Here is a 25,169-nt window from a genome sequence, read left to right on the forward strand (position 1 = left end):
CATGAGTGAGATTCCTTTTAGTCTCAGTAAGTGGCTTCTGTATCTACTGTTTCTCCTTGTTATCCATGAAGCTTGTGAGGAGACGGCAAACCCGCGTGGCTCCTGTGTGTGTACCATGCACATGGCAGGAGGGAGCTACATTGCCCTGTTAGCAGCATGCCAGCCCTTCTTGTACTGCCATTTCCTCAGATACCCACTAGCCAAGCAAAAGGCTCTCTAGGGCCTTATCTGACCAGTGAGAACTGAATGTACTAACTCCGAGTGAATAAGACAAGAAAAACACCTCTCAACCCTCCACGGACCTAGAAGCTTTGCTATCTTCTTTTTAGAACATCAAGGCCTGTTGGCTAATTCACATAAAGCTGTCAGCAACTTTTTATTAGGTTGATAAGGGAAATACTTCCTTTGAAGTCTGGCCAGTTTAGTGATGGACACCCCAAACTGACCAGGCACTAGAGATGGGAGATGGCACTGTTACACAATGAAGGATGCAATTCATGAATGTGGAAAGGCTGTCCCAGGGACAAATCACAGATGGGCTTGAAATTTAACAGTTTGGTGAGACAGGACAGCAAGACTTAAGAACAAACAAAAAACATCATGACTTGCATCAATACTTTCAACTGAATCCCTCTAAAATTTATTCAAGTCTACTTTCTCTTCGTGTTCCAGAAATAATATCACTAAAAGTATTAGTTAATTTCTCATAATCAGTGTTCATAAGCTTAACCAGAGTCCCTCAATGGAACAAGGTTAAGTAAAGCCCCTGAAATAAAGCAAAATAATAAATTTTCAACAGATTATTAACATAGGTTTCTAAACAGTTTTTTCTTGTTATAAAGTTGGAGTCTCAATCTGCTGCCCAGGTTGGAGTGCGGTGGCATGATCACAGCTCAGCACTGCCTTGAATGCTTGGGCTCAGGTGATCCTTCCGCCTCAGCTTCCTTAGGAGCTGGGATTACAGGTGCGTGCAAGCTAATTTTTTTAAAATTTATTTTTTATTTTGTAGAGGTGAGAACTCACTATACTGCCCAGGCTGGTCTTGAGCTCCTGAGCTGAAAGGATCCTCCCACTTCAGCCTCCCGAAGGATTACAGGTGTGAACCCCTGAGCCTTAAACTTTTAAAAGCTAATTCATATACAAATAGTAAATGGTTCTGGACTTCCAGAGAAGATTTTAAGAAACAATGGTGTGTTTAATAGGGCCATCAAGGATAACTCTTCTGATCCCTTTGTCTTTAGAGGATGTGGGTCAAAAGAGGAAGAGAAGTTCACTTTCATCAGTTTCTAAGGATTTTCAAAATGCTTATAGAACACAAGTTAGATTTGACAAAATTTTGCCAACCAATTCAGAGCAGACATTATAAAATAGGAAATAGTCTATTTCATAAGGATTCCTTACTATGCTGCATGGAGTCATCTAGAATTTCTCAACAAAACCTTTCCTTATGGGAGTTTTAGTTCAGGTGTGCATATTATTTGAGACTTGAAGGTCCCTGCACATAAAAGCAGTGTATGGAGATGTAACTGATATGTGACCAGGAATTAGTGAATGTTCTGGGGGTCTCTGACAGACATTTGAGTAGGTATGTCAATCTGCCAAAGCATATTCACTCTGGAAACCAAGATCTCTAACGGAGCCTTTAGGAAACCTTGTAACTGCCTGTGGCACATTTTGAAATCTCTAATTGTACAGGCAAATCACAGAGCAGAGGCTCTTGCAAAGCAACCAAAGTCCCTAGCATCTCTGAGAACTATTCCTGGGTCTCTCTTAGAATTGTCTAGAACCTACGATATTGGGAGTGTAGATGCCACCAGCCAAGTTCCCAAGAGGGAGAGAAAGTACTGGGTTCAAAGAGCCATGTGGATTTTGAGATTTCTCCATGTTGAGCCATGCAGAAGTGCCGGTCGAACCCAGCAGAGAAAGATGTTGGAATTTGTTGTTTTTTATAAGGTCCTGAGAAAAAGCTCCAGAGAAAAGGATAGTATTCCCAGACATTGCTAATAAAGAGGACACTCCCTCTGTTTATTCCCTTTATTTAGCCCTCATTAATAATAAAAAAGCAAATACCATGCTTATATAATAAAAACAGATGCATCTACCTGAGAAAACCATCCTATTTCTCTTCACTAGTTACCGTTTCTCTCTTCTTTGTATTTGTAAAGCTCTTCTCTATAGGTTCTGCTGGTTTTAGAGTCACTATTTAGAGCCTAAGACCTGGTTCTGAGCTGTACTAAAGTAAATAATATGGGATTCTCTTTATGTTACCTTTCTGATCTTCTGCCTTTTCCTCCAGAGGTGGTGTTTTTTCAGATACAGAGCCATTACCTTCTTCAGACTTTACTACATTTTCCTCTCGGGTAGATTCCTCTCCGATGGGTATCATGTGCCCGTTTGAATTTTCAAAGTTAACTGTTACATCTCCATCTAAAATGGGAAAGAAACACCTAGATGTCTAACTTGATGGCTTTCTTAAAAACACATTTTCCAGTTACTAGGATCATAGGATTTGGGTTCATATTTCAGTCCCTGGGAACCAAAAACATCCTGCACTGATTCACCAAATAGTTTATTCAAAACAAATGAGCTAGAGAATCCTTAGTCTTGGGAGAAAGCCATTATAGCGGGAATATCCATGTGCCATTGCAAGACTGTAGGAATGATTATCCTAATTATACAAAATCCCAGGGCAGCAGAGTCCCTCTGCTCCAGTGCTCAGGTTTGGTTGAAGTCGATACTAGGTGTTTCTTTGTCATTCAGAAACAGAATGGTGAGAGGAATAATCTGAAAAATGGCATAAACGTTTTTAACAAGTACCAAAAACACAAGGAGAATGCAAATACACAAATAATGAGAAATGTAATTACACATATGAACAATTAGTGGGAGAATATGAAAATTTCCAAGTACCACTGTTCCAGAGTATGTTAAATATATGATGTGAAACTTCACACAATAACCGTCACTCTATATTCAGGGAAAAGATGGTAGCGAGGCTAATTTTCTTTTCTTTTTTTTTTGAGTTGGAGTCTCACTCTGTCGCCCAGACTGGAGTGCAGTGGCTGCTCCCGGCCACCGCAGCCTCGACCTGCTGGGCTCCGGCGATCCTTCCGCCTCAGCCTTCCGAGTAGCCGGAATTACAGGCACACGCTACCACGCCCGGCTGATTTTTGATTTATTGTAGAGATGAGGTCTTGCTGCCCAAGCGGGTCTTGCACTCGCAGGCTCAGGCAATCCACTCACCTCAGCCTCCCAAAGGCGCGGGATTACAGGCTGAGCCACCGAGCCCAGCTAATTTTATTTTCATTTCTTTATTTATGAAAAGAGTAAAATGTACCCAGGTTATTATTATATATAACTGACCCAAAAGTCCTTAAGTTGTCCTAATAATAACTTAAAAACAGTAGAGAAAAAAACACATAAAAAATAATCACAAAAGAATTTTTAAAAATCACAGTTGAAAAAAGAATTTTGAACATAATCTCTAAATCATAAGTAACTAGTTTTTAACCCTTGAATTTTCATAATTCCTGGAGGTTTCTAAAGTGAATGAGATTTTGCAGAAACTTTTAATACAGTGATACTTAAAAAGATTAACCCTACTTCATATTTGGAAAAATTCGGGAGGCTTTGCTACTGCTGTAAAAGAAAAGTTAATGAATTGGAGTTCTGACTTAGCAAACTTGAGGAAATGCATGCTTAGAGCTGTTTCTATGGAATTTTTGGTTAATCTTACACTGGCGATCAAAAAACAGAGAGCATTTCCCAAATTTTATCTTTTCGAGCTGGTATCTCTCTCTGTCACCCAGGCTGGAGTGCAGTGGCACAATCACAGTTCACTGCAGCCTCTAATTCCTAGGCTCATGTGATTTTCTCGCCTCAGCTTCCTGAGTAGCCAGGACTATAGGTGTGTGCCACTATACCTGGCTAATTTTTGATTTTTTTGTAGAGATAAGCTCTCCCTCTGTTTCCCAGGCTAGTCTTAAACTCCTGGCCTCAAGCAACCCTCCTGCCCTGGCCTCCCAAAGTTCTCGGATTACAGGCATGATCCACCACGCCCAGCCCCATGTCACAAATTTTCATTAAATGTGACTGAATTGCTTTGAATCAACAATAAATAAAGTCCATTTGGCTTCTCAACAACAACAAAAAAAGGCATGCCATTTTAATAAGTAAAACCCATATTATGAAATTATGTCACGTTCAGAATGAAAAAGCAATTGTTGCTTAGTCATATAACTTGCAAGAGCCCATAATCAAGTTCCACAGAAAACTAAAATAGACAAAAACTGAAGGCAACGCATTGCAAATAAACCTTGACTATTCAATAAAATTAAGTTAAGAGTTTTCAAAAAACTGTAGGACAAACCAAAAAGAACTCAAAAGACTCCCAAGAAATTAGCTGGAAAAAAAAGGAGAGGAATAACATACATTCAGATAAAACAAAAATGAAGAATAAAAAATTCCAAACAACATAGAAAAACACTTCTTTATATAAAAATCCTCAGAGTTTAGGTAATTAAAATATAAATTTCTTTTTTTTACTTTAATTGGTAATAAAAATATGTTGAAGTCATGTTAATATCAATTTAATTCTATTTGAAGAATTATTATACTAAAATTATTTAGTCTGTCAAATAACTGATTTTTAAAAATTAGAAAAAGCTAGAGAGTAAATTAAATAGTTGTGGCACAAAAAGAGACTGGATCATCTGATAGAAATAGTCAGCAATGTGGAAGGATACTTACTTTGAGGCATGAAATAAAACAGTGCATATGAAAATAACTGTAGGAAAAAGAGATATGTTTGTGATAAATATAGAATTCGAGAACAAAACAGAGGAGAGTTGACATTATTAATTGGTGTGTGTATTGAAAAGGTTTTCTAGTACTATGTGTTAAGAAAGTTGCTGTGGAATTAAGTCCTTGATATATTCTATGTATATAAGCAAAATAGATGCACAGCAAAGGATGGCAAGAGAAGATGTGGAGCTAGGTGGCAGGTGACAGAAGGAGACCCAGACCAGCAAGTCTCATGGCATCATCTGTATGCAAAGGAAAAAGAAAACTCAGAACATAGGTAAGCTTCAAGCAAAATGAGAAAGCGCAAACAAGCAACTAGTTAAATCAGGAGTATGAGAGTATTTTTAAAGAGTTTACCTCTTTCTGGTAAACAGGTGTACTGGGAAAATAATTAAAGGAAGAAGAGAGACAAAAAGAAAAAAATCTTATGTGGCTAAAAAGGTGAAAGTTAAAAGTACAGGATGAGAGAAAAAGCAAGCAGGATGTCAGACAGGCAAAAACACTTCCATGCCCTCCTGTTTTCAAAAGCGAAGGGAAAAGCAAAGGGAAAGAAGCAGAGGCAAGAAGCAAACTTGGTCTTGGACTTCTCAGAAGAGAAGACAGATCACCAAACTTTTAGATTGAAGACGTGTCTTGGTGTAAAAAAGATAATCTAAAAGGAAAAATAATAATAGCTAGGACTGAGGGTATGGGACAAGATGGGATGAGGTCAAACCCAGGGTAGCTGGAGGGACTTAAAAAGTCTACCTGGTTCACTGAGTAAAGAGCTTGATTGACAGGAACTGTCAGAGCTGAGGTAAGGTCAAGAAGATCAAGGCAAAGAATGACTCTTCATTGGCAGCAGAGAGGAGGTTGCTACCAAGAAAAGCAGTTTCCAATCTCTTAGACCAAAATTCTCAAGATAATGTTTTTGGAAAATTGACAGAAAACTATTTTCCCTGGCTCTCAGCTGCAAAGGGGAAGGACTCCATTTACAATAGCCATGCTCAGGAACTTTCACTATTAAGGTAATTTCTGATGTTCTATATAGGGTCTGCACAAAAGGTGGAAAGTAAAATTCAGTAGTTAACATCCAACCTATTATATTTCAGTTAATTGTTTTATTCTTTTATGTTTAAAACTTTTAATGTTCAGTCATAAAGGACAAATAAAAAGAGTCAGATTTCTGGGAAGTAAATTGGCCCAAGAAATTGTAATCTATGATGTAACTAGTTAAAAAAATTAGGCAGAACAAAAACCAAGCAATAGTAAGCATTTCTTTAAATTGTCCACTACTACTTGTTTTTAGAAAAAGGAACTCTTTTTGTATCTGTAATTTTTTTTTTTTTTTTTTTTTGCGTTGGAGTCTTACTCTGTCACCTAGGCTGGAGGGCAGTAGCACACTCCCGGTCACTGCAGCCTCGACCTGTTGGGCTCAGGCGATCCTTCCGCCTCAGCTTTCCAAGTAGCTGCAACTACAGGCATGCCCGGCTAATTATTTGATTTATTGTAGAGATGAGGTCTTGCCAAGTTGCCCAGGCTGGTCTTGAACCTGCGGGCTAAGGCAATTCTCTCACCTCAGCCTACAAAAGTGCTGGGATTATAGGCGTGAGCCACTGTGCCCGTCTCCTATAATTTTTAATGAGAAAAAACGGGCCTTTAACCTCTACCTCAAAACTCATTCACAGTTTGAAAAATAGATTTTTCTCTTTCTTTTTAAAAAGCATTTCCAAATAAAGGATACTAAACAAATGCATTGGCCCACTCCATAGAACTGATGGCTCAGTGTTAAGCTTTCAGTAGACATAAAATTTCTCTATAGAGATTGAACAGGAGATGAGTTTTGATACTGCCAGCCTGCCTTAAGTTAAAAAAGGTAGAAATGCATATTTTTTATTTTAGGAAGTCCCAAACAGAAAATAAATAGCTTCAGGGTAACAGAAAAAATAGGGATGATATAAAATTTATTCATAGAGTGAAAAGAGTTTGACAGGCCAGACATTGAAGTAAAATATCTAAAATTGTAAGGGCTCAAGAAAAATGGCATTATTCACTCCAGATTTCCCTATTTTCTTTGAAGCAGGAGTAAAACAGTAAAACATTTCCCAGCTTATTAACTCTAACTCTAACTCTGGAGTTAGATGCTGAAAAAGTATGTCCTTTTGATTTATAAATAGTGAATGCCAAAAAATGTTTAGCTCTTTGCAAGGAACACACATATCAGGAAAAGAGAGGCATTATTATTTCAATTCCAAATTAATAGATTTTATTTGTTCCTATAAAAGTACAATAACAATACTTTATCCCAGTAAACGTTTATGGGACGGAGGCATGAGATAAACCCACAACGTTGCAACAAAATATCCTTTAGTTGTAATAGTAGTGGGAGTGATGAAAATCAACTGGCATTATTTACTTGAAGAAAAACCAATGTTGGTGTCTTCTTTTGAGGATCAATCTCAGTTTCTAACTGCTCCTTGCCTTTTCTTAGCAAGATTCCTCCTTGGGAGGATAGAGGAAAAAGAGAAAAAGATCAGAGGTAGGAAATAAAAACTCAGAAATAATCATTATTAGTGAAAAGTTGAGAGGCAACTAGATGCAGAGAAAGAAAAAAAGAACCGTAATGGAAAAATCTTGAGATAATGCAGAAAGCAGATTAATTTCATTGGCCCCTTCATGCTTCACTGATTGTATATTGGAGTATATCATAGATAATGAAGGACAAGAGGTATGCTTGTCATTTCTCTGCTCTCTTTTCTTTTACTGGTAGCCTTAGGAAACAGATAAGGCATGAATCAAGCTAAAACTCTGCATTTCCTCAAACCATTAAGTTTAATATGAATAGAAAGAGGGAAGCTCAAGAACAAAGAAGAGAAGTCACATAAGCATTGATGTCTCATTTGTATCAATAGCCTTGGATGTACCTTTGTAGAGCTTTGGGTTTACAGTGACAGGGTGACAGATTCACCAAAAAAATCACTAGATTTCTTTTTTATAATACTTCAGATTCTCTGTAACCCACAAAGGCATTATGAAAGGAAGCAAGGTTTTGGAGTACATTACTCACTGCTTTATCTGACAAAGACCATGATCGTTTTAAATTTCAAAAGACAATGAAAGTAAGACCCAAGAATGAAGGATCAAATTATTTTACATGTATGATTAATTTCCTCACCTTGATCAGGCAATTCCTTAAGAACTCCCCTTCTTATCAGCTCCTCTCTACTTTGTCGTGTAGATATCTTCCTTTCTAATACTTTTAAAAAGAATAAGCACAAGTAAGAATCAAGTCATCACTTAAAATAATTATGAAAAACATTCCAAGTAGAATCAAGCACATTCATTCCGTTCACATGAGGGCTCAAACCTGTTTTTTCAGTTACCTAGCGAAACATGTGATTGGAGTCGAACCAACACAGATAGGACAAGGGCAAATGACCAGCCCCTGATCCGAAGCCCAGCCACTGTCCTTGGTCTTTTCATGATAAACTCTGGTTTGGCATCCAGACATATGAGTCCACATCAACCATAGAACATAACGGCCAAATCTCATTTTGAAATAGTCCTTTCTTTAGAAATGACACATTCTAAAACATATGCTTCTATGGGTATGCAGTGTATATAGAAAATATGTGTGCTTACATTTAAAACACACACACACATAAATGTTTAGTAAATATCCAGGCAACTCATCTGAATCCCAGAAGAGACTACTTTTCCACTGTTTCCTCTCTCAAAGCATCTATTACAAAAGTCCAACACATCATATTTCTGTAATTCTTTTCCCTGCCATAATCACACACTCTAGGGGGTTCTGACATATCTCCTGACAAATCCCTAGTATTAAGAGGATTGAGAAAGGAGTTAAGAACGAACAACTTTTGCAGAAACATAAAGGGATGGGACTCTCAAGACTGATTCTTCCTTTTCCTGGAAGATATCTAAATTCTTGGTACAATTTCAGATTGGGGAGCTTAGGAAGGGGATCTCAGTGGTATTCATCTTGTATATGTATAATATTAGTGCCTGACCTCTACATGTCTGAGCATGTCTAGTTTCACTCCTCACTTTCAGGGGCCAAGAAAGTGAGTAAAATTAACAGATGGTCATGCCATCTACTAATCCTTTGAGTCAACATTTCCCAGTGTGGTGTTGTGCAGAACTCTATTCCCTGTGGATTCTCTGTTCAAAAAAGTACTTTGACATAGCAGAGAAGGGCCAGATAAAGAGCCTAGGGCACTTTGAATCACTCCTTAAAATAATTATGAAAAACATTCCAAGTAGAATTGAGCACATTCATTCTGTTTTCTCCAGTGGGCTCCAGGTGGCCTGAAGCAAGCACAGTGAGCAACCAGCTTTGTATTAAGAGCATGGAGGTCTTCATTACGTGTTTACAAAGGGCACTAAACTCAAATCACAATGCTTAGTCTCTTGAAGAAACTGGGTGTTTTTTTCTTTTCTCATAACAAAAAATTGTGTATTTCTTTTTTAATCGTGGCTGCTAGGAAAGTCAGAGTAATACTTAATATTTAACACTGACTTCATACAACAATTTATGGATTAAAAATCTGTTTCCTCTTTCTCCACAACCTGACTTGATTGCATTTTATGTCAATATATAAACACTTTGTTGTAAGTTCTGACAAACGCTCTTTGGACAGAATCAGAAAATAAACAAACAAGAAAATGAATGAATGCATTGAATGGATGGGCAAAAAGAATGACAACAAATATCTTATGGGTTTAAATGAAGACATACAGAAGTCTCCCCTCCTTTCCACTTATTTTTTTGAGCTGTGGTCTCACTCTGTTGCCCAAGCTGGAGTGCGAGGACAGTGGCATGATCGCTCAGGTGATCTTTCAGCCTCAGCCTCCTGAGTAGCTGGGACTACAGACGCATGCCATGACGCCTGGCTAATTTTTTTATTTGATTTAAAAAAATTTTTTTTATAGAGACGAAGTCTTGCTATGTTGCCTAGGCCTGTCTCAAACTCCTGGGCTCAAGCAATCCTCCCGCCTTGGCCTCCGAAAGTGCTGGGATTATAGTCGAGAGCCACCTTCCCTACTTCCTTCAGATTACTCACTCACCCCAATCTCCTTGCCCATTCCAGAAGCAAGTAACAACTGCTCATTTAAAGGTTAGCAATTTCAATGGACAAAGTTAACTGGGTGTGGGGGCAAGGAGTTCTTCTATGGAAGTTCTTTTATGTAAAAGAGTGCTGGTTTTTAAATACAGTTTCAATTTGTTCAGGCTCTTGTCAAAGAGGAGAGAACCCTTATCAGCACAGGAAGCCAAATAATAGCACCCACCAGGACAGGTGGAATGCTGTGAGATGCTGCAGGTCATTAAGAAGGACCCTGATCACTGTTTGTCTCCTGAGGCTTGTACAACCCATTCGTGCTTGACTGGGCTCTGAGAGTTGGCAGGCCTCTGTAGGCCTCCTGCAACAGTTGTCTTGGCCTCCATTTCTGGGGACAGGTCTAGAGATTCACGGCTGTTCTGCCCTAAGCTTGAGAACAGAGGTGGCAACTGCAAGGACAAGTGTCTCTGGTTCTGGGGATCAGGCCACATTCTGGCAAACCAGATGCTCTGCCAGTTCAGAATACAGTCACTGTGGCTGTCCTTCTTAACATCACTTGCACTTTGCTCACATGAAATAGAACTTTTACTTGTTTGCTGTTTCTGTGATGTTGCCTACAATACAAAATGGTTGTCAGGAGTCCTGTATTCTTGTCCCAGAACACCTACAACTAGTTGGGTAACCCTGGGCAGTCACTTCAAGTTCTTGAGCCTCTAATTTATTATCTATAAAATAAAAGGCACGATTCAGTGGTCACTAAGCACAATTTATCCAGTTCAAATGCTGTGGAATCCTGTATCATTAATCAAGACCATTCTGTAATCTCTGCTTCAGGCACCTTTAAAAATTTTCTTTCTTGCCCTGAAAAATCATCCGAGAGCCTGTAACATACCCATTTTTGTTTCTGCCTTTCCATTAATCCCAGAGGATTCTTTAATTTTGTTTTGAGTTTTCTGTTGCTTTAGTTCTAACTTAATCTCAGCTGAAAGTTCCTCCTCTTTCTTCCTTGTAAACTAAAAATTTCTCCTCTTCCTTGTAAACTCCAGAGCTTTGAAGCAGCAGTGTTGGCTTCCTGCCAATAATCAAATCCAACAGCTTTGTTCTTCTGCTCTCCCTCCTATAAACAGGCCCTGATAGGAAAATGTCGTTGGCTATTTGTTTGGTCTCTGGCTGAGAGTGTTTTCAACACATAATGTGGATACCTGTGCACGGGGCCAATGAGAACAAACTGCAGGCGACTAAGCATGGAAGGCATGCTGCTAGGGCACAACATTCCAACCACTGCTCTCACTCAAGTACAAGAATCTCATTCTTCACCTTTTAAAATATTTGCCTCATGTTTATATAGTGTCTGTATGTTTGCAGAGCACATTCACTGGACACTTTGTCACGGGTTCGGAGGGGTTTTGCATGGCAATGAATCTGAGAGGTTATTTTAGTCCAACACACTGCGCCAAGCAGGAGTCAGCTTAGAACATTCCTGAGATGTGCTCACCTGCTTCAAAACATCCAGAGGCAGGATGTTCACCTCGGCACAGACCACGTCGGTATCCATCACCCTCATTTTGAGGACGGTATTCCCCAGAAGGAGTCCCAAAGCACCCTCTCTCTAACTTCTGCACATTAATAGACCCAAACGCTCTGTGGCTCTAGACCAGAGTAAGCCGTTTGTGAGTAGAAAACAGCAAGAATCGCCTCTCTGTATTCACTGAGAGCAAAGCAGGCTATTGATGCCTCCTAGAGTCTGATCCCAAGTATCCCACCAGCTGCTCTTTGACTTTGAAGCTCACACCAATCTGTGCAACACTGTTAAGAATGTTGGGGGTGGGGTCTCTCCACAGCTGTAGAGTAACCAAAATATGGCCAGGGAAGAGACTGGCAGGGCAGATCACTGGGTGTGGCAGCTCAATGGAGTAGCAGGTCGCTCCATGAAAAGTACTGTCATCAGTTGAGTAAACAAATGGCTCCTGGTTACCCACCTTCATCCCAATTGGAAAAGCATGTGTGACTTTTATACCCAAATCAAGCAAACCCATCATTTCTATTTCACTCTCTGCGCTGGGTGAGTTAATGTTTCGATAACTCAATTCCGATTCTAACAGCACACATTCTAATTCTAGGAAGTGAAGGAAGCACTGTCCCCCATTTTCCTGACTTCATACTTCCACTCTGGTAATCTTCGAAGAACTTCAGAGGCTGCCCATTTCACTTCAGATGGCATTTCAACTCCTCAGTGCGGTCCCTTCGGCTGTCCATCCCCCACCTGCCTGTCTCTTAACTACTCCCTCCGACTTTGCAGCTCCAGTTCCTCAGGGTACTGCTTCTTATCTGAGGCATGGCCCCACATGGCAGTCTTTGTTCTACCCAGAAGGTCATTTCCCCAGATATCCACTAGGATTGCTCTATCATGTCCTATAGGTCTCTTTTCAAAGGTCACCAATAGGAGAAATCCCTTCCCTGAACACCTGATGTCAAATGGCTATTCCCCTTCCTCTCTCCATCCCCTTTCCCTACATAACATGTCATCATCTCTTGACACATGTAAGTATAATCTCGATGAGAACCAAAATTCTGTTTTGCTTACTGCTGAGTCCCCAACGATGACCTGCAGGCTGTTCGCACTTGGAAAAATGTGTGTATTTGTTGACTAAAATAGGATAATAATGATAATTGTCTTGTTTTCTGCCCTTTCCTGGCCTCCAATTTAGAAGAAAGTAAGTTAGGCTTGTGGCAAAATCCTCAGGGACAAGTCTCCTGTCTTCTCCCTCTTTAACTCTTGGCTGAGCCAGACAAAGGGAAAATTCTCAGCTTTCTGTCCTATTGATCATCTGAAAAAGTCTCTGTATGCACCAAAAAAGGCAGGTCATAGTGTGCACAGGACAAACACCAGCAACTAGCAGGGTGTAGTGCACGAATGGGCTCCTCATAAATCAGAAATGATTTATAAAGTCCTTCTGGGCACAGAGAAGGAGCTGTGGAGCTGCATTCAGGAACAGAGCCTGGAGCATATGCCACTAGCTTTTTTCTGTGGATACTTGGCCCGGATTTCATATTACTTTGGAAGTATCTGTGAGAGTAAATCTTGCAGTCAACAAGTCACTTGTGTTTTCATTTGGCGAGGAAAGAGAGTCCTACTTCTCAATTCTAATACCGTTTAATGACTGAACAAAATAGAAGAGCAAATAGAAGACTATTAAATAAGCGTGCCATGCTATCTTCTTGGTTCTGAGTACTGAATGGCCTCACTGTAAAACTGTGACAGAGACACAGAAAACCACTTGTCTTGTGTTGAAAGTGTTCTATAAGAGCCTGGTTTGACTTGCCCCCTCTTCAATAGCAGTCACAGAAAACAGAATGTCAGAAAATGGTCTCCTTTTAAAAAGACCTTCACTAAGGCAGAGCTAAGTCATTTAAAGAAATAACCACCCCGATGCCACCCAACAGGACATTTGAGAAAACTTCGAAAACATCTCAAGAATGTATGGCAGAGACAGAAAGCTAACATCCCCACCTAAAAACACTCAGGGGTCTGGTCAATGTCTTGTTTATCTGATAACACCACTCCCCTACTCAAAAATCTTACAGACTACAGAACAAGTTGAACTTGGAACAGCAGCCAAACTTTACAACTGGTCCCAAAGAACCGTTCTTGCCATCACTTTTTTTTCCACCTCTTTTTTTGCCGCCCAATCTTAGAGTCAAACTTTACTTCTTGCCATTTCCTAAACATCTCCTGTACCTCTTCAGCACCAGGGCCTAATTTATTTATTTATTTTATTTTATTTTTTTGAATCAGAGTCTCATTCTGTCACCTAGGCTGGAGTGCAGTGGTACCACCACGGCTCACTGCAGGATGGAGTGCAGTGGTACCACCACGGCTCAACTCCCAGGCTCAGGCAGTTCTTTTGCCTCAGTCTCTGAGTAGCTGAGACTACAGGCATGCACCACCACACCCAGCTAATTTTTTAATTTTTTGTAGAGACCAAGTCTCACTATACTGCCCGGGCTAGTCTCGAACTCCTGGCTTCAGGTGATCCTCCTTTCTTGGCCTCCCAAAGTGCTGGGATTACAGGCGTGAGCTACCATGCCTGGCCATTCTTTCATTTATTGCTTCTTCTTCCTAGAATTAAACTGTTTCCCTATTGCTGTCTGATGAAATCCAACCCAGAACTTTAAGTCCTCTTCAAACAGTGCCCCCTACATAGAGATCTCCCTATCCCAACTGGCTAGAACTTTCCCTGTGCTTCAAAAGCAATTTTAAGTAACTTCCCTGTGCCTCAGCTTCCTCAGCTACTACCTTTCTGGTTCTTTTGGAGATTACATGAGTTAAATCAAGCCTCAGACAAATGCTTGTACTAATACCTAGAATTTATAAAGTAGTAAACTGATATCAGCTATTACTATTATTTCTGTTAGAGCACTTACTATGTTGTTCATTAGTAAATTCACATGCAGAGTCCGGACAATGAAGTTCACGCACTTGCCATCGTGCGCTTATGTTGCCAGCACCGTACAAACAACTTGGAAAGGTTTCACAACCTTAGCGTATCAGTATCTCACAGCTGTGTTCATGTCAATATGTGGTGGTGTCTTGCTGAGTGGTGTTCATTATCATTATTGCATGTTTTTTTGTTTTTGTTTTTGTTTTTTTTTGAGTTGGAGTCTTACTCTGTCGCCCAGACTGGAGTGCAGTGACCGCTCCCGGCCACCACAGCCTCGACCTGCTGGGCTCCGGCGACCCTTCTGCCTCAGGCTTCTGAGTAGCTGGAATTACAGGCGTGCGCTACCACGCCCGGCTGATTTTTTGATTTATTGTACAGATGAGGTCTCGCTGCCCAGGCGGGTCTTGAACCCGCGGGCTCAGGCAATCCACTCACCTCAGCCTCCCAAAGGCGCGGGATTACAGGCTGAGCCACAGAGCCCGGCTTGTTGCATGTTTTTGTGTGCTGTTGTGAGAATGTTGGACCTTGAATTAGAGTAACAAAACAAACATTAAATTTCTTTTAAAACTTGACAAGAGTGAAAGTGAAATCAGGGACATGTTAGTCCAAGTTTATGGGGATAATGCCATGAAGAAAATGGTAGTATACAAAAGGATTAAACGTTTTTCTGAAGAGAGAGAAAGTGTCACTGATGAAGACAGATCAGGACAGCCAGTAACAAGCAGATCTGATAAAAACACTACAAAAAGTCATCAAATTGTGTGTTAAAATTGCCGGTTGACTGTGAGAAGCATAGCTAACCAAATAGACATCAATAGAGAAACAGGAAAATCTTAACTGAAAATCTTGGCATGAGAAAGGAGTATCAAAAAATGGTCCTGAAGGAGCTCTTGTATCACAACAATGTACCAGCTCACACAGCACTGTCTATGAGGGAGTTTTTAGCCAGTAAATAAGTATCTGTATTGGAATACCCTTCCTACTCACCTGATCTGGCCCCCATTTACTTTTTACTTTACCTGAAGATACAGAAAATATTGAAAGGAAGATATTTTGATGGCATTCAGCACATCACGGGTAATATGACAACAGTTCTGGTGGCCACTCCAGACAAAGAGTTCCAAAATTGTTTTGACAGGTGAACTAGGCACTGGCATTAGTGCATAGCTTCCCAAGGGGAGTACTTTGAAGGTGACCATAGTGATATTCAGCAATGAGGTATGTAACACTTTTTCTAAAATGAGTTTGCAAACTTAATTGTCACACCTCATATGTGGGTTGTATATTCACATGACTCTAGTCTAATCCCTCTTGGGGATATCTTGTTTATAATTTCATCCCCATAATGTCAAAAATAGCATATTGCATATAATAGATATTGGGGACTGTCTTTTTTGGAGGGGGAGTGAGGAAAGGTATATCTAGTGTCCTTTTCTATTTCTTTTAGAAACGGCTCTACTGAGTCAGGTCCAGTAGCTCACACCTGTAATCTTAACACTCTGGCAGGCTCAGGAGGGAGTACTGCTTGAGCCCAGGGGTTCAAGACCAGCCTAGGCAACATAGCAAGACCTCATCTCTACAAAAAAAAAAAAAAAAAATCAAAGAATTAGCCAGGCATGGTGGTGTGCACCTGCAGTTCCACCTACTTGGGAGGCTGAAACAGAAGGACTGCCTGGACCAGTGAGCTGTGATAGTGTCACTGCACTCCAGCCTCCAGTGTGACAGAGTGAGACTCCATCTCAAAAAGAAAGAAAGAAAGAAAGAAAGAAAGAAAGAAAGAAAGAAAGAAAGAAAGAAAGAAAGAAAGAAAGAAAGAAAGAAAGAAAGAAATGGTCCTACTGATTATTTTTCCTTTGGGAAACCATCTTCCTCCTCTCTTAGTCCATGTCATTTCTAAGAGGCTAGCCATGTCCCTGGGCACTCTTGGGCTCCCAGGCTTATTCAATCAGTCTAGTATCTCTCTAGCACTGGGGACTGGTTCAGAGAAGCACACCAATAAGATTCAAGCTCAAGAGTTTTGCTAAACCAATAGGAAATCAAAGTTTTCTCTTTCTTCTGGACCTGTTAAAACTAGATGAGTAGAAGCCTACAGTTGCTAATGACTACCTTGCAGCCACAAGAGAAAGCTTAAGTTAATCAACCAACCAATCAAACAAAAAGTCAATATACTGAGGAACAAAGACTCAAAAGAGTGTGAGAGTCAGATTCCTAATCAGAGCTTTTAAGCACTTGGATCCAACCATGCCTGAAGGTTGTATGCCCCCGGACTTTTCAGTGACATAAGTCAATAAATTCTCTAGTTGATCAAGCCTGTTATGACTCATCATCAGTGAAGAACCCTGACTAATAAAAAAATACTTAAATTGAATTTTCTTCCAGCAGACACCTAAGAGTCTCTAGTTTTTAGGGCAGAAATCTGAAAGGAGAACTTTATAGACTCTCTTTATCTCCCCTCAAGAGTTTGAAACTTGGCCAGGACTTAAGAAAGAGGAAGATGAAGAGATCTATGTTCCTTCCTCCTCTTGAGAAATTAGTGTCAGAACTTTCCTCAGAAATCAGATAGCAATCAGCTATTTATTTGGTGCTTAGAGAACATTTTCCATTTTTTTTCTCATCAGTCCAATTCCCCAGTATCCCTGAAAGATAGGCGTAGCAATTATTTTTATTTCCTTCTTACAGATAAGGATATTGAGACTTAGAGAGACTAAATACATTTTCCAGTCACACAGCTAGAATCTGGTTGAGCCTAGATGTGCCTAGCCAAAAGACAATAGCTTTGTGACTTTGTATTCTCCGGTCTGAGTTGATAATTCCAAAGATTTAAACTTCCCCACGAGAAGTACAGTTGCTTTCTAATTTTCCTTGACATCAGAAAGAAGAACAAAACTTTTAAAAGTTAACTTTAAATGGGTAACTTTTAGATGGCCATGCATTTTCATAGGTCAAATTATAAAAAGATTCATTCCAAATTCTCCTTCTTGCTCCCTCCCACCTATTCAGATTCAACCCCAGTGTTACTCCACAAGCAATTAACCACTTATATTAGTGTCTTATGTTTCCTTCCAGATATTCTTGGGCAAATGCAAATATTCTTTTTAATTTTTCTATGTTTTTACATAAAAGGTAGGGTGTTTTCTACACTATTCAGCCTCATTCTTTTTCCTTGAACAACTATATGTAATTCTCTTAAAATTCCAGGTGGAGGGGTGATAGAAAAGGCTGAGATGGGAGGAGATGATTGTCTTTGACCTGTGCAAACAGCAGAAGCCAAAATCATTGCTGTTTCCAGAAGAGACAAGCTGGGAACAGCCATGGTAGTTCAACCCAATGGGATCTGTGGTTCTTATACCCAAGGGAGAATGGTTCAGGACTAGAACAATGAGCAAGTCCTGGATCCCAGATGGGCCAGGAAGTGCAAGCAATCTCAGGAGAGTAATCAGAAGCCAGGATCTGTGTGCTACGTGAAACACTGTCTGTCCTTCCTCCTCCGCTCTGACTCTTGCAAACTCATGAGAAACACTAATGCTGAAGACAGGTGATTTTGGATTCATCTAGTTCAATGAAAAGCTTGTGTGTCTCCATTTCCTGTTTCTTTACAGTAAAAGATAATAAACTTAAGACATGTTGAGACCACAGAAGGGACCAATGTTTGAAATAAGGACCAATGTTTGAAATACTCATTCCTAGAGTAATTACATTCTAAGTTTCTATTTTTTGCATTATGCTTTCTTTCAATATCCCCCTATTCTATGTTTCAAATTTTCTGATTATTAGAGTGATATCAGGGTCTTATCATTCTTGAAAATTAAAAGGCTAGAAAAAAATAAGGACGTATACATTTCTCCTACTATATACTATATATAATAACATATTCTACAAAATAGAACAGAATAAATTGCTATATATTATACCGACATATATTATATATATAATTCTTAAGAGGGTTAGACTACATTTTGTGTAGAAGTATTCTATATATAAAAGACGATTATATTGTATATCTTCTATTTAATATTTATATAGAAATATAGAATATTATTTCTTTATAATATGTATATAGTTATCATATAGTATACTATATTAAGTACTACACTATATAATAAACTTCTATTCAGAAGTATAAACCCAGTACATATAGTATACTATGTTATAAATAATAAGCTTCTATATAACAGAAAACTTTTATACGGGATATATGCTCGCTGTCTTCAAAATACACCTTTGTGGCCGGGCTCGGTGGCTCAGCCTGTAATTCCAGCGCTTTGGGAGGCTGAGGCGAGTGGACTGCCTGAGCCTGTGGGTTCAAGACCAGTCCGGGCAACTTGGCAAGACCTCGTCTCTACAATAAATCAAAAATTAGCCAGGCGTGGTAGTGAGTGCCTATAGTTTCAGCTATTTGGAAGGCTGAGACAGAAGGATGGCCTGAGTTCAGCAGGTTGAGGCTGCTGTGGCCGGGAGCATGCCATTGCACTTGAGCCTGGGTAACAGAGTGAGACTCTAACTAAAAACAAAAACAAAAACAAAATGTACCTCTGTGTTCAAATTCAGACCCTGCAGCTTCTTAGCAGGTGATCACAGGCATGCTCCTAAACCTCTCCACGCCTTTGTTTCCAGTAGGAAAACAGAGGTATTAGAACTTGACTTGACTAGACATTAGGATGATTAAAACATCTTGTAAAATACTTGGGATAAAGTATAGATCAAATAAATATTATACTTGTTCTTCCCTACTTTCCATTTTTCCCATATACATTTGTATATTCCTTTGAAAATATTCCGCTGATATTTTTACTTTGATATGCTTAATGACCTAGAAGGCAGTAGAATATACAGGTTAAGAATGAAACTCACTGGGCACAGTGGCTCATACCTATAATCTCAGCACTCTGGGAGGTGGGAGGCGAGGGGACTGGGTTTGAGACAGCCTAAGCAACTTGGTGAGGCCTCGTCTCTACAATCAATCAAAAAATTAGTAGGTGTGGTGGTGCGTGCCTACAGGTCTAGCTACTTGGAAGGATAAGATGGAGAGAATCTCCTCAGTCCAGGAGGCTGAGGCTGCAGTAGCTGTGATCAGGCCACTACATTCCAGCCTGGGCAATAGAGTGAGACTCCAAAAAGAAAAAAAAAAGTGAATGAAACTCAAGGCAGGCTTTTGAGGTGCAAATACTGACTATGCTATGCACAAGCCCGGGGACTTAGGGCAAATTATTTAACTTTCCTGTGCCTCACAAGTTTATGCGTTAGTAAAATGGGATTATAGTAGTAAACTAACTCACAGAGTAACTAGGAAGATTACAAGTATTTATTTATTTATTTTATTTTTTTGAGTTGGGAGTCTCACTCCGTTGCCCAGGCTGGAGTGCAGTGGCACACTCACGGCCACAGCAGCATCGACCTGCTGGGCTCCAGCAATCCTTCCAAGTAGCCGAAACTACAGGTGTATGCTACCACACCTGTCTAGTTTTTTATTTACTGTAGAGATGAGGTCTTGCCAAGTTGCCGGGGCTGGTCTTGAACTCATGGGCTCAGGCAATCCACTCGCCTCGGCCTCCCAAAGTGCTGGGATGACAGGCTGAGCCACCAGGCTCGGCTGATCATAAGTATTTAAAACAGTGTCTGACACATAGTAAAAACTCAGTGAGTGTTAGTTATCATCATTATTAATATCTACAAGTCTTTTTCCTCTACGAAGTTTAATTCCAAATAAACTTTCAAATGAGTAAAATAAATAAATGAGATTTTTTAACCTTTTATTTGAAAAAAACCCCACACATTTCATTTTTCAAACCTCATGGGGTGATAACTAATTTGAACTTTTTAGCATTGCATTTTATTGAAAAACTCAGCAAAACGAAAGGATTATGTAATGCCAGCAATATGTCAATGTCTGGCTTAAAACAAGTTATTAAATTTTAGTTGGTGTCACAAATGCTTTGCACTTGATTCATCTAAGATTTTCTTTACAAACAAATTACAGGGGCTGTCTGAAGGGGAAAATGGGAAGTTGTTTAATGGGTATGGAATTTTCATTTTGCAAGATGAAAAAGTTATGTTTTGTTCTGTCACACAACAATGTGAATACACTTAACAGTAGTGAACTGTACACTTAAAAATGGTTAGGATGGGACAACCCCCTCAGGTTGTTAGGATGGGGCAACCCCCTCAGGTTCACTCCCACTGTGAGAGCTTTTCTGTCCTCTCCAACAATCCTGCTTTCTAAAAAAAAAAAAAAAAAAAATGGTTAGGATGGTAAATTTTACGTTATGAATTTTTGTACCACAATGTAAAGAACCAAATTAAATTGTAGAATATTTTTGGACTATAAAATTCTACTTTTATACCCTGAGACTTTCCCAAAGTCCTTTAGCAGTACAAGGAAAAAAAAATTCTACATAAATGCTGAAGTGAAAAATAAATGGGAAGGAATTTTCACCACAATGATGCACAGTGAGTTTTCTATTTTTCAGTAGTCAGAAATACTAACTTTTTTTATTCTCTTATATTTCTTTTATAGCTTCTTATGCCCTTTCTTCTAATAGGTACTAAGTAAAAACACTTATCATACTCTAGAATAAAGAAAACTTGATGAATACCAGTTCAAAACCTAGAGAGTCTAGGTTTGGGAAGCAGTTGGAGAAAACTCAAGACAAAAAGTATTATAAGCCTACATAAGCAAACTCCTTTCACCTAACACAAAAGAATGAACACTTAACACTCAAGAAGTAAGATTGCTACTTATATTCCAAGTGGGAAACAAATCAGGAAAATCTGTAAGGCAAAAAACAGTCACTTTCCAGGACTCAGCCCCCAATGATAAGGGCCGGATTCGTATCACAGGATGAAAAAAACAAAACAAAACCACAAAGGAAAATAATAGGCAAAGGAAGTAAAAATAATGGACTTTCCTGACATGAATTCTCTGATCCAGGCCAGAAAGACTCTGTAGTACCCTTAAAAGTGTTTAAAGTGGCATTGCTCCAAAGAAAAATGAAATTAGGAAATTATCCACCCAAGTAAGGGATATAAACAATCAGATCTTCTCTTAAAGTCATACAATCTCACTTTGTCTCAACCCAATGGAAGCCTTGTTTAGTTAAGAGATTGATGGGAACATTGCTCCTTTTCTTCCACATCTCCCTTAGGAATCAAATGTGATAGAGCAAAAAGTGAAAGCAAGTTAACAATTCTACATTTCATTCTAATGGATGCATTTTTAAAAATGTCATTTATAATCAGAAATCAGCAAAATCAATACCATCCAAGGCTCATTTGAGAATGTTTTCACAAAATGCTCAGTGAAAATGCTCTGCTTATTTGAGTTCACCTGTCCTAGAAGAACCTAACTCCCCCTGAACAAGACTAGAAACTTGAGATACTAGTCATTTCTATGGTGCAACACATTTCAATCCAAAGCTCAGTTTAGACTAAACAAAATATCCTATTTTCCAGAATGTACAAGAAGGAAGGGAGACTCCTCAACTCCATTAAGAAGCAAGATTTCATGGTTCGATTTATATGTAAAAGGTAAGCCCTGATGGTCTTAGCAATTTATTGTACAGTTGGCTATTTTAAACCATGATGGAAGGATCCCATATTTATAAAACCACTAATTTCAATTATGACAAATGCACAAAAAGTTAACACTGATAATATATTCTCTTTCCCATAAATGGGTTTTGTCCCTAGAATAGACCTATGATGAATAATAAATGCTCCATAAATAACAAGATGGGGGCCATAATGATTCCTTCCACCCACTTATGTATAGAAAGATTGAACCAAGAAAAAAATTAATTCTACTAGGAGAAAAAAATGAAGAGGAATATTTAGACCCCTTTATATTTAATACTTATGCAGGAAATCTGTTTTAACACCATCATATATCTTTAGGAAAACAATCGAAAAATTTCAAAAAAGTATGTATGGTAAAATTATTATATAATATCACTCTAGCCCACAGAATATCTAACACTCATTTGCTCTAATTAGATTTAGCTATAAAAATACACGGGTACACAAATGGTTGAACTCAAACACAATGATGTTCTGACAATGATGTCTCCACACTGATCTTTAAAATGTTACCACACAGAGCAGTCACAGTTACTTAAGTTCATTATCCATTCATGAGAGAATAGCTCCCCACCCTACCCATTAAATTGGTGAAACATTCATTGTGTCTATTATGCCTTTTCAAGGTTCCTTAAAGGCTCTTTTAGGTGACTCTCAGTGACTAAAGATTGACTATAAACATGCAGTCATTTCGTCTTCTCTCCCAAAATCCAGTATTTTCCAAATTACCAAGATTAACTTGAAAATGCTCTGTATATGGGATGGAACACAGCCATCAAAGGGAGGGATCAGCAGTTGTGATCCCTTAACATTTTGGGGAATTGCCAGACTTCTTTTCAGTGTGACTGCGCCATTTTAAATTCCCACCAGCAGTATATGAGCATTACAATTTCTCCACACTCGGAAATGCAAATCAAAACCACACTGAGATACCACCTTACCCCAGTAAGGATGGTCATTCAACAAACATTTATTGAATGCTTATCATAAACTAGGCACTATACAAGTTGCTTCAGTATCTTACCAAAGAAGAAAACAAAAATCTCTGTCCTTATGGATTTATAAACTACTAGAAAGTGAAGCCAGATAATAAACAATAGGAATAATTTACAAATGTTAGAAGGTAAAATGTGCTATGGAAAACAAAAAAAGTAAGGTAGAAAAAAGAATCATGACAGGTACGGTGGCTGTTTAATCCTAGCACTTTGGGAGGCTGAGGTAGGAGGTTGGGTTGAGATCAGCTTGAGGGACATAGTGAGACCCTTGCCTCTATAAAAATTTTATTTAAAACATTAGCTAGGTATGGTGGCATGCACCTGTAGTCACAGATCCTTGGGAGGCTGAGGCAAGAGGATCACGTGAGCCCAGGTGTTCAAGGCTGCAGTAAGCTGTGATCGTGCCATTGCACTCCAGCCTAGGTGACAGAGTGAGACTCTGTCTCTGAAAAAAACAAACAAGCAAAAAAAAAGAGAAATCAAGAGTGCTGGGGGCTTCTTTATGCCCATCAGGATAGCAATAATAAAAAAGACAGATAACAAATGTTGGCCAGAGTGTGGAGAATTTTTTTAAACTTTATTTTATTATAAGATGTTGGGTACAAGTCAGGATTAGGTACATAAATAACTTATGTGCAGGTGAAGTTTGGGCCTCCAACTGGTCCTCACTTCCCCTGGTTTAGGACCACGTACTCTTTGTGTTGTTACATGCACCCCTCCCGCATCCTCCTCTCCCATGGCTGTGTCCCACACCTGCTGATCCATCCTTTGTGCTATTGTGATCAATGCTCCGATCCTACTTATGAGTGAGAACATGTGATACTAGGTTCTTTGTTCCTGTGATAGATCACTAAGAATGATTGTCTCTAATACCATCCAATTTGCTGTGATGCCCATGATTTTGTCTTTCTTTATGGCTGCATAATATTCCATTGTGTATATGTACCACATTTTCTTTATCCAGGCTACTTTCGATGGGCAGTAGGGTTGGTTCCATGTTTTTGCCATTGTGACTAGTGAGGCAGTAAAGCATGCGTGTTTAGGTGTCTTTTTTGTAGAACGATTTGTGTTCCTCTGGTTATATTCCCAGGAGGGGGACTGCTGAATCGTATGGAAGGTCAAGTTCTAGTTCCCATAGGTATAGACAAACTATTTTTCATAGAGGTTGGACAAGTTTGCACTTCCACCAACAGTGGAGAAGCATCCCCTTTTCTCCACACCTGTGCCAGCATCTATTGTTTCTTGATTTATTAATGATGACCATCCTTACTGGGGTAAGGTGGTATCTCAGTGTGGTTTTGATTTGCATTTCAGAGTGTGGAGAAATTGTAATGCTCATATGCTGCTGGTGGGAATTTAAAATGGCGCAGTCACACTGAAAAGAAGTCTGGCAATTCCCCAAAATGTTAAACATTGAATTACCATATGACTTAGCAATTCCATATTTAGCTATATAACCAAGAGAAGTGAAAACATATATCCACAGAAAAACTTATACACAAATGCTGATAGACACATTATTCATATTGGCTGAAAGCAGAAAGAAATCAAATATCCATCAACTGATGAACATCACTTCTATTTACTAGTGCAGCAAAAATTCTAAATAGTGCCAAAAGGCAAGAAAAGAAATAAAAAGCATACAGATTAGAAGGGAGGAAAGAAAATGATTCTTATCCATAGAAGACACAATTGCCCATGCAAAAAATTTTAAGGTATCTTCACACCAGGCATGGTGGCTCACAACTGTAATATTGGCACTTTGGGAGGCAGAGGCGAGAGGACTGCCTGAGTCCAGGGTTTTAAGACCAGCTTGGGCAACTTGGTGAGACCTCATCTCTACAATAAATCAAAAAATTAGCCAGGTGTGGTAGCGCGCACCTGTGGTTCCAGCTACTTGGAAGGCTGAGGCAGAAGGATCACCGAGGCCGCAGTGGCCATGAGCACTGCACTCTAGCCTGGGCGACAGAGTGAGACTCCGACTCAGGGAAAAAACAAGGTATCTTCAATGGAACCACTAGAACCAGTAAATATGTTTAGGAAGGTAGTATGATCCAATTGTATTTATGTAAACTAGCAATAAACAATTGGAAATTTAAATCTAAAACATATATATCATTTACAATAGCCAAAACACACACACACAAATACTTAAGTATAACATTGTTTTAAAACTTTACAACACTGATGAGAGAAATAGAAGAGCTAGTTAAATAGATCGGTATACCAGTTCATAAATTAGAAGGTTCAACATGGTAAAGGTATCAATTCTATTCACTCTGCAATATAGATTTAAC

At 39.2% G+C, this 25,169-nt stretch overlaps 1 protein-coding gene across 2 annotated transcripts in view; it reads right to left on the reverse strand.

The window, feature by feature from the left end:
* The window catches only part of PHACTR2 (phosphatase and actin regulator 2), a 207,992-nt gene that overhangs the window by 63,229 nt on the left and 119,594 nt on the right, over positions 1–25,169 (reverse strand). For both annotated transcript variants that reach the window (XM_021709749.1, XM_021709748.1), the window contains exons 3-4: positions 7,958–8,038; positions 2,269–2,427 (exon numbers count right to left, since the gene is read on the reverse strand). In XM_021709749.1, coding sequence (XP_021565424.1) covers positions 2,269–2,427; positions 7,958–8,038 — 240 coding nt within the window. The remainder of the gene's footprint in view (positions 1–2,268; positions 2,428–7,957; positions 8,039–25,169) is intronic.

The sequence above is a fragment of the Carlito syrichta genome, unplaced genomic scaffold, assembly GCF_000164805.1.
Source record: "Carlito syrichta isolate Samal-C Ts95f unplaced genomic scaffold, Tarsius_syrichta-2.0.1 Scaffold279568, whole genome shotgun sequence".
Taxonomy (NCBI): Eukaryota; Metazoa; Chordata; class Mammalia; order Primates; family Tarsiidae; genus Carlito; species Carlito syrichta.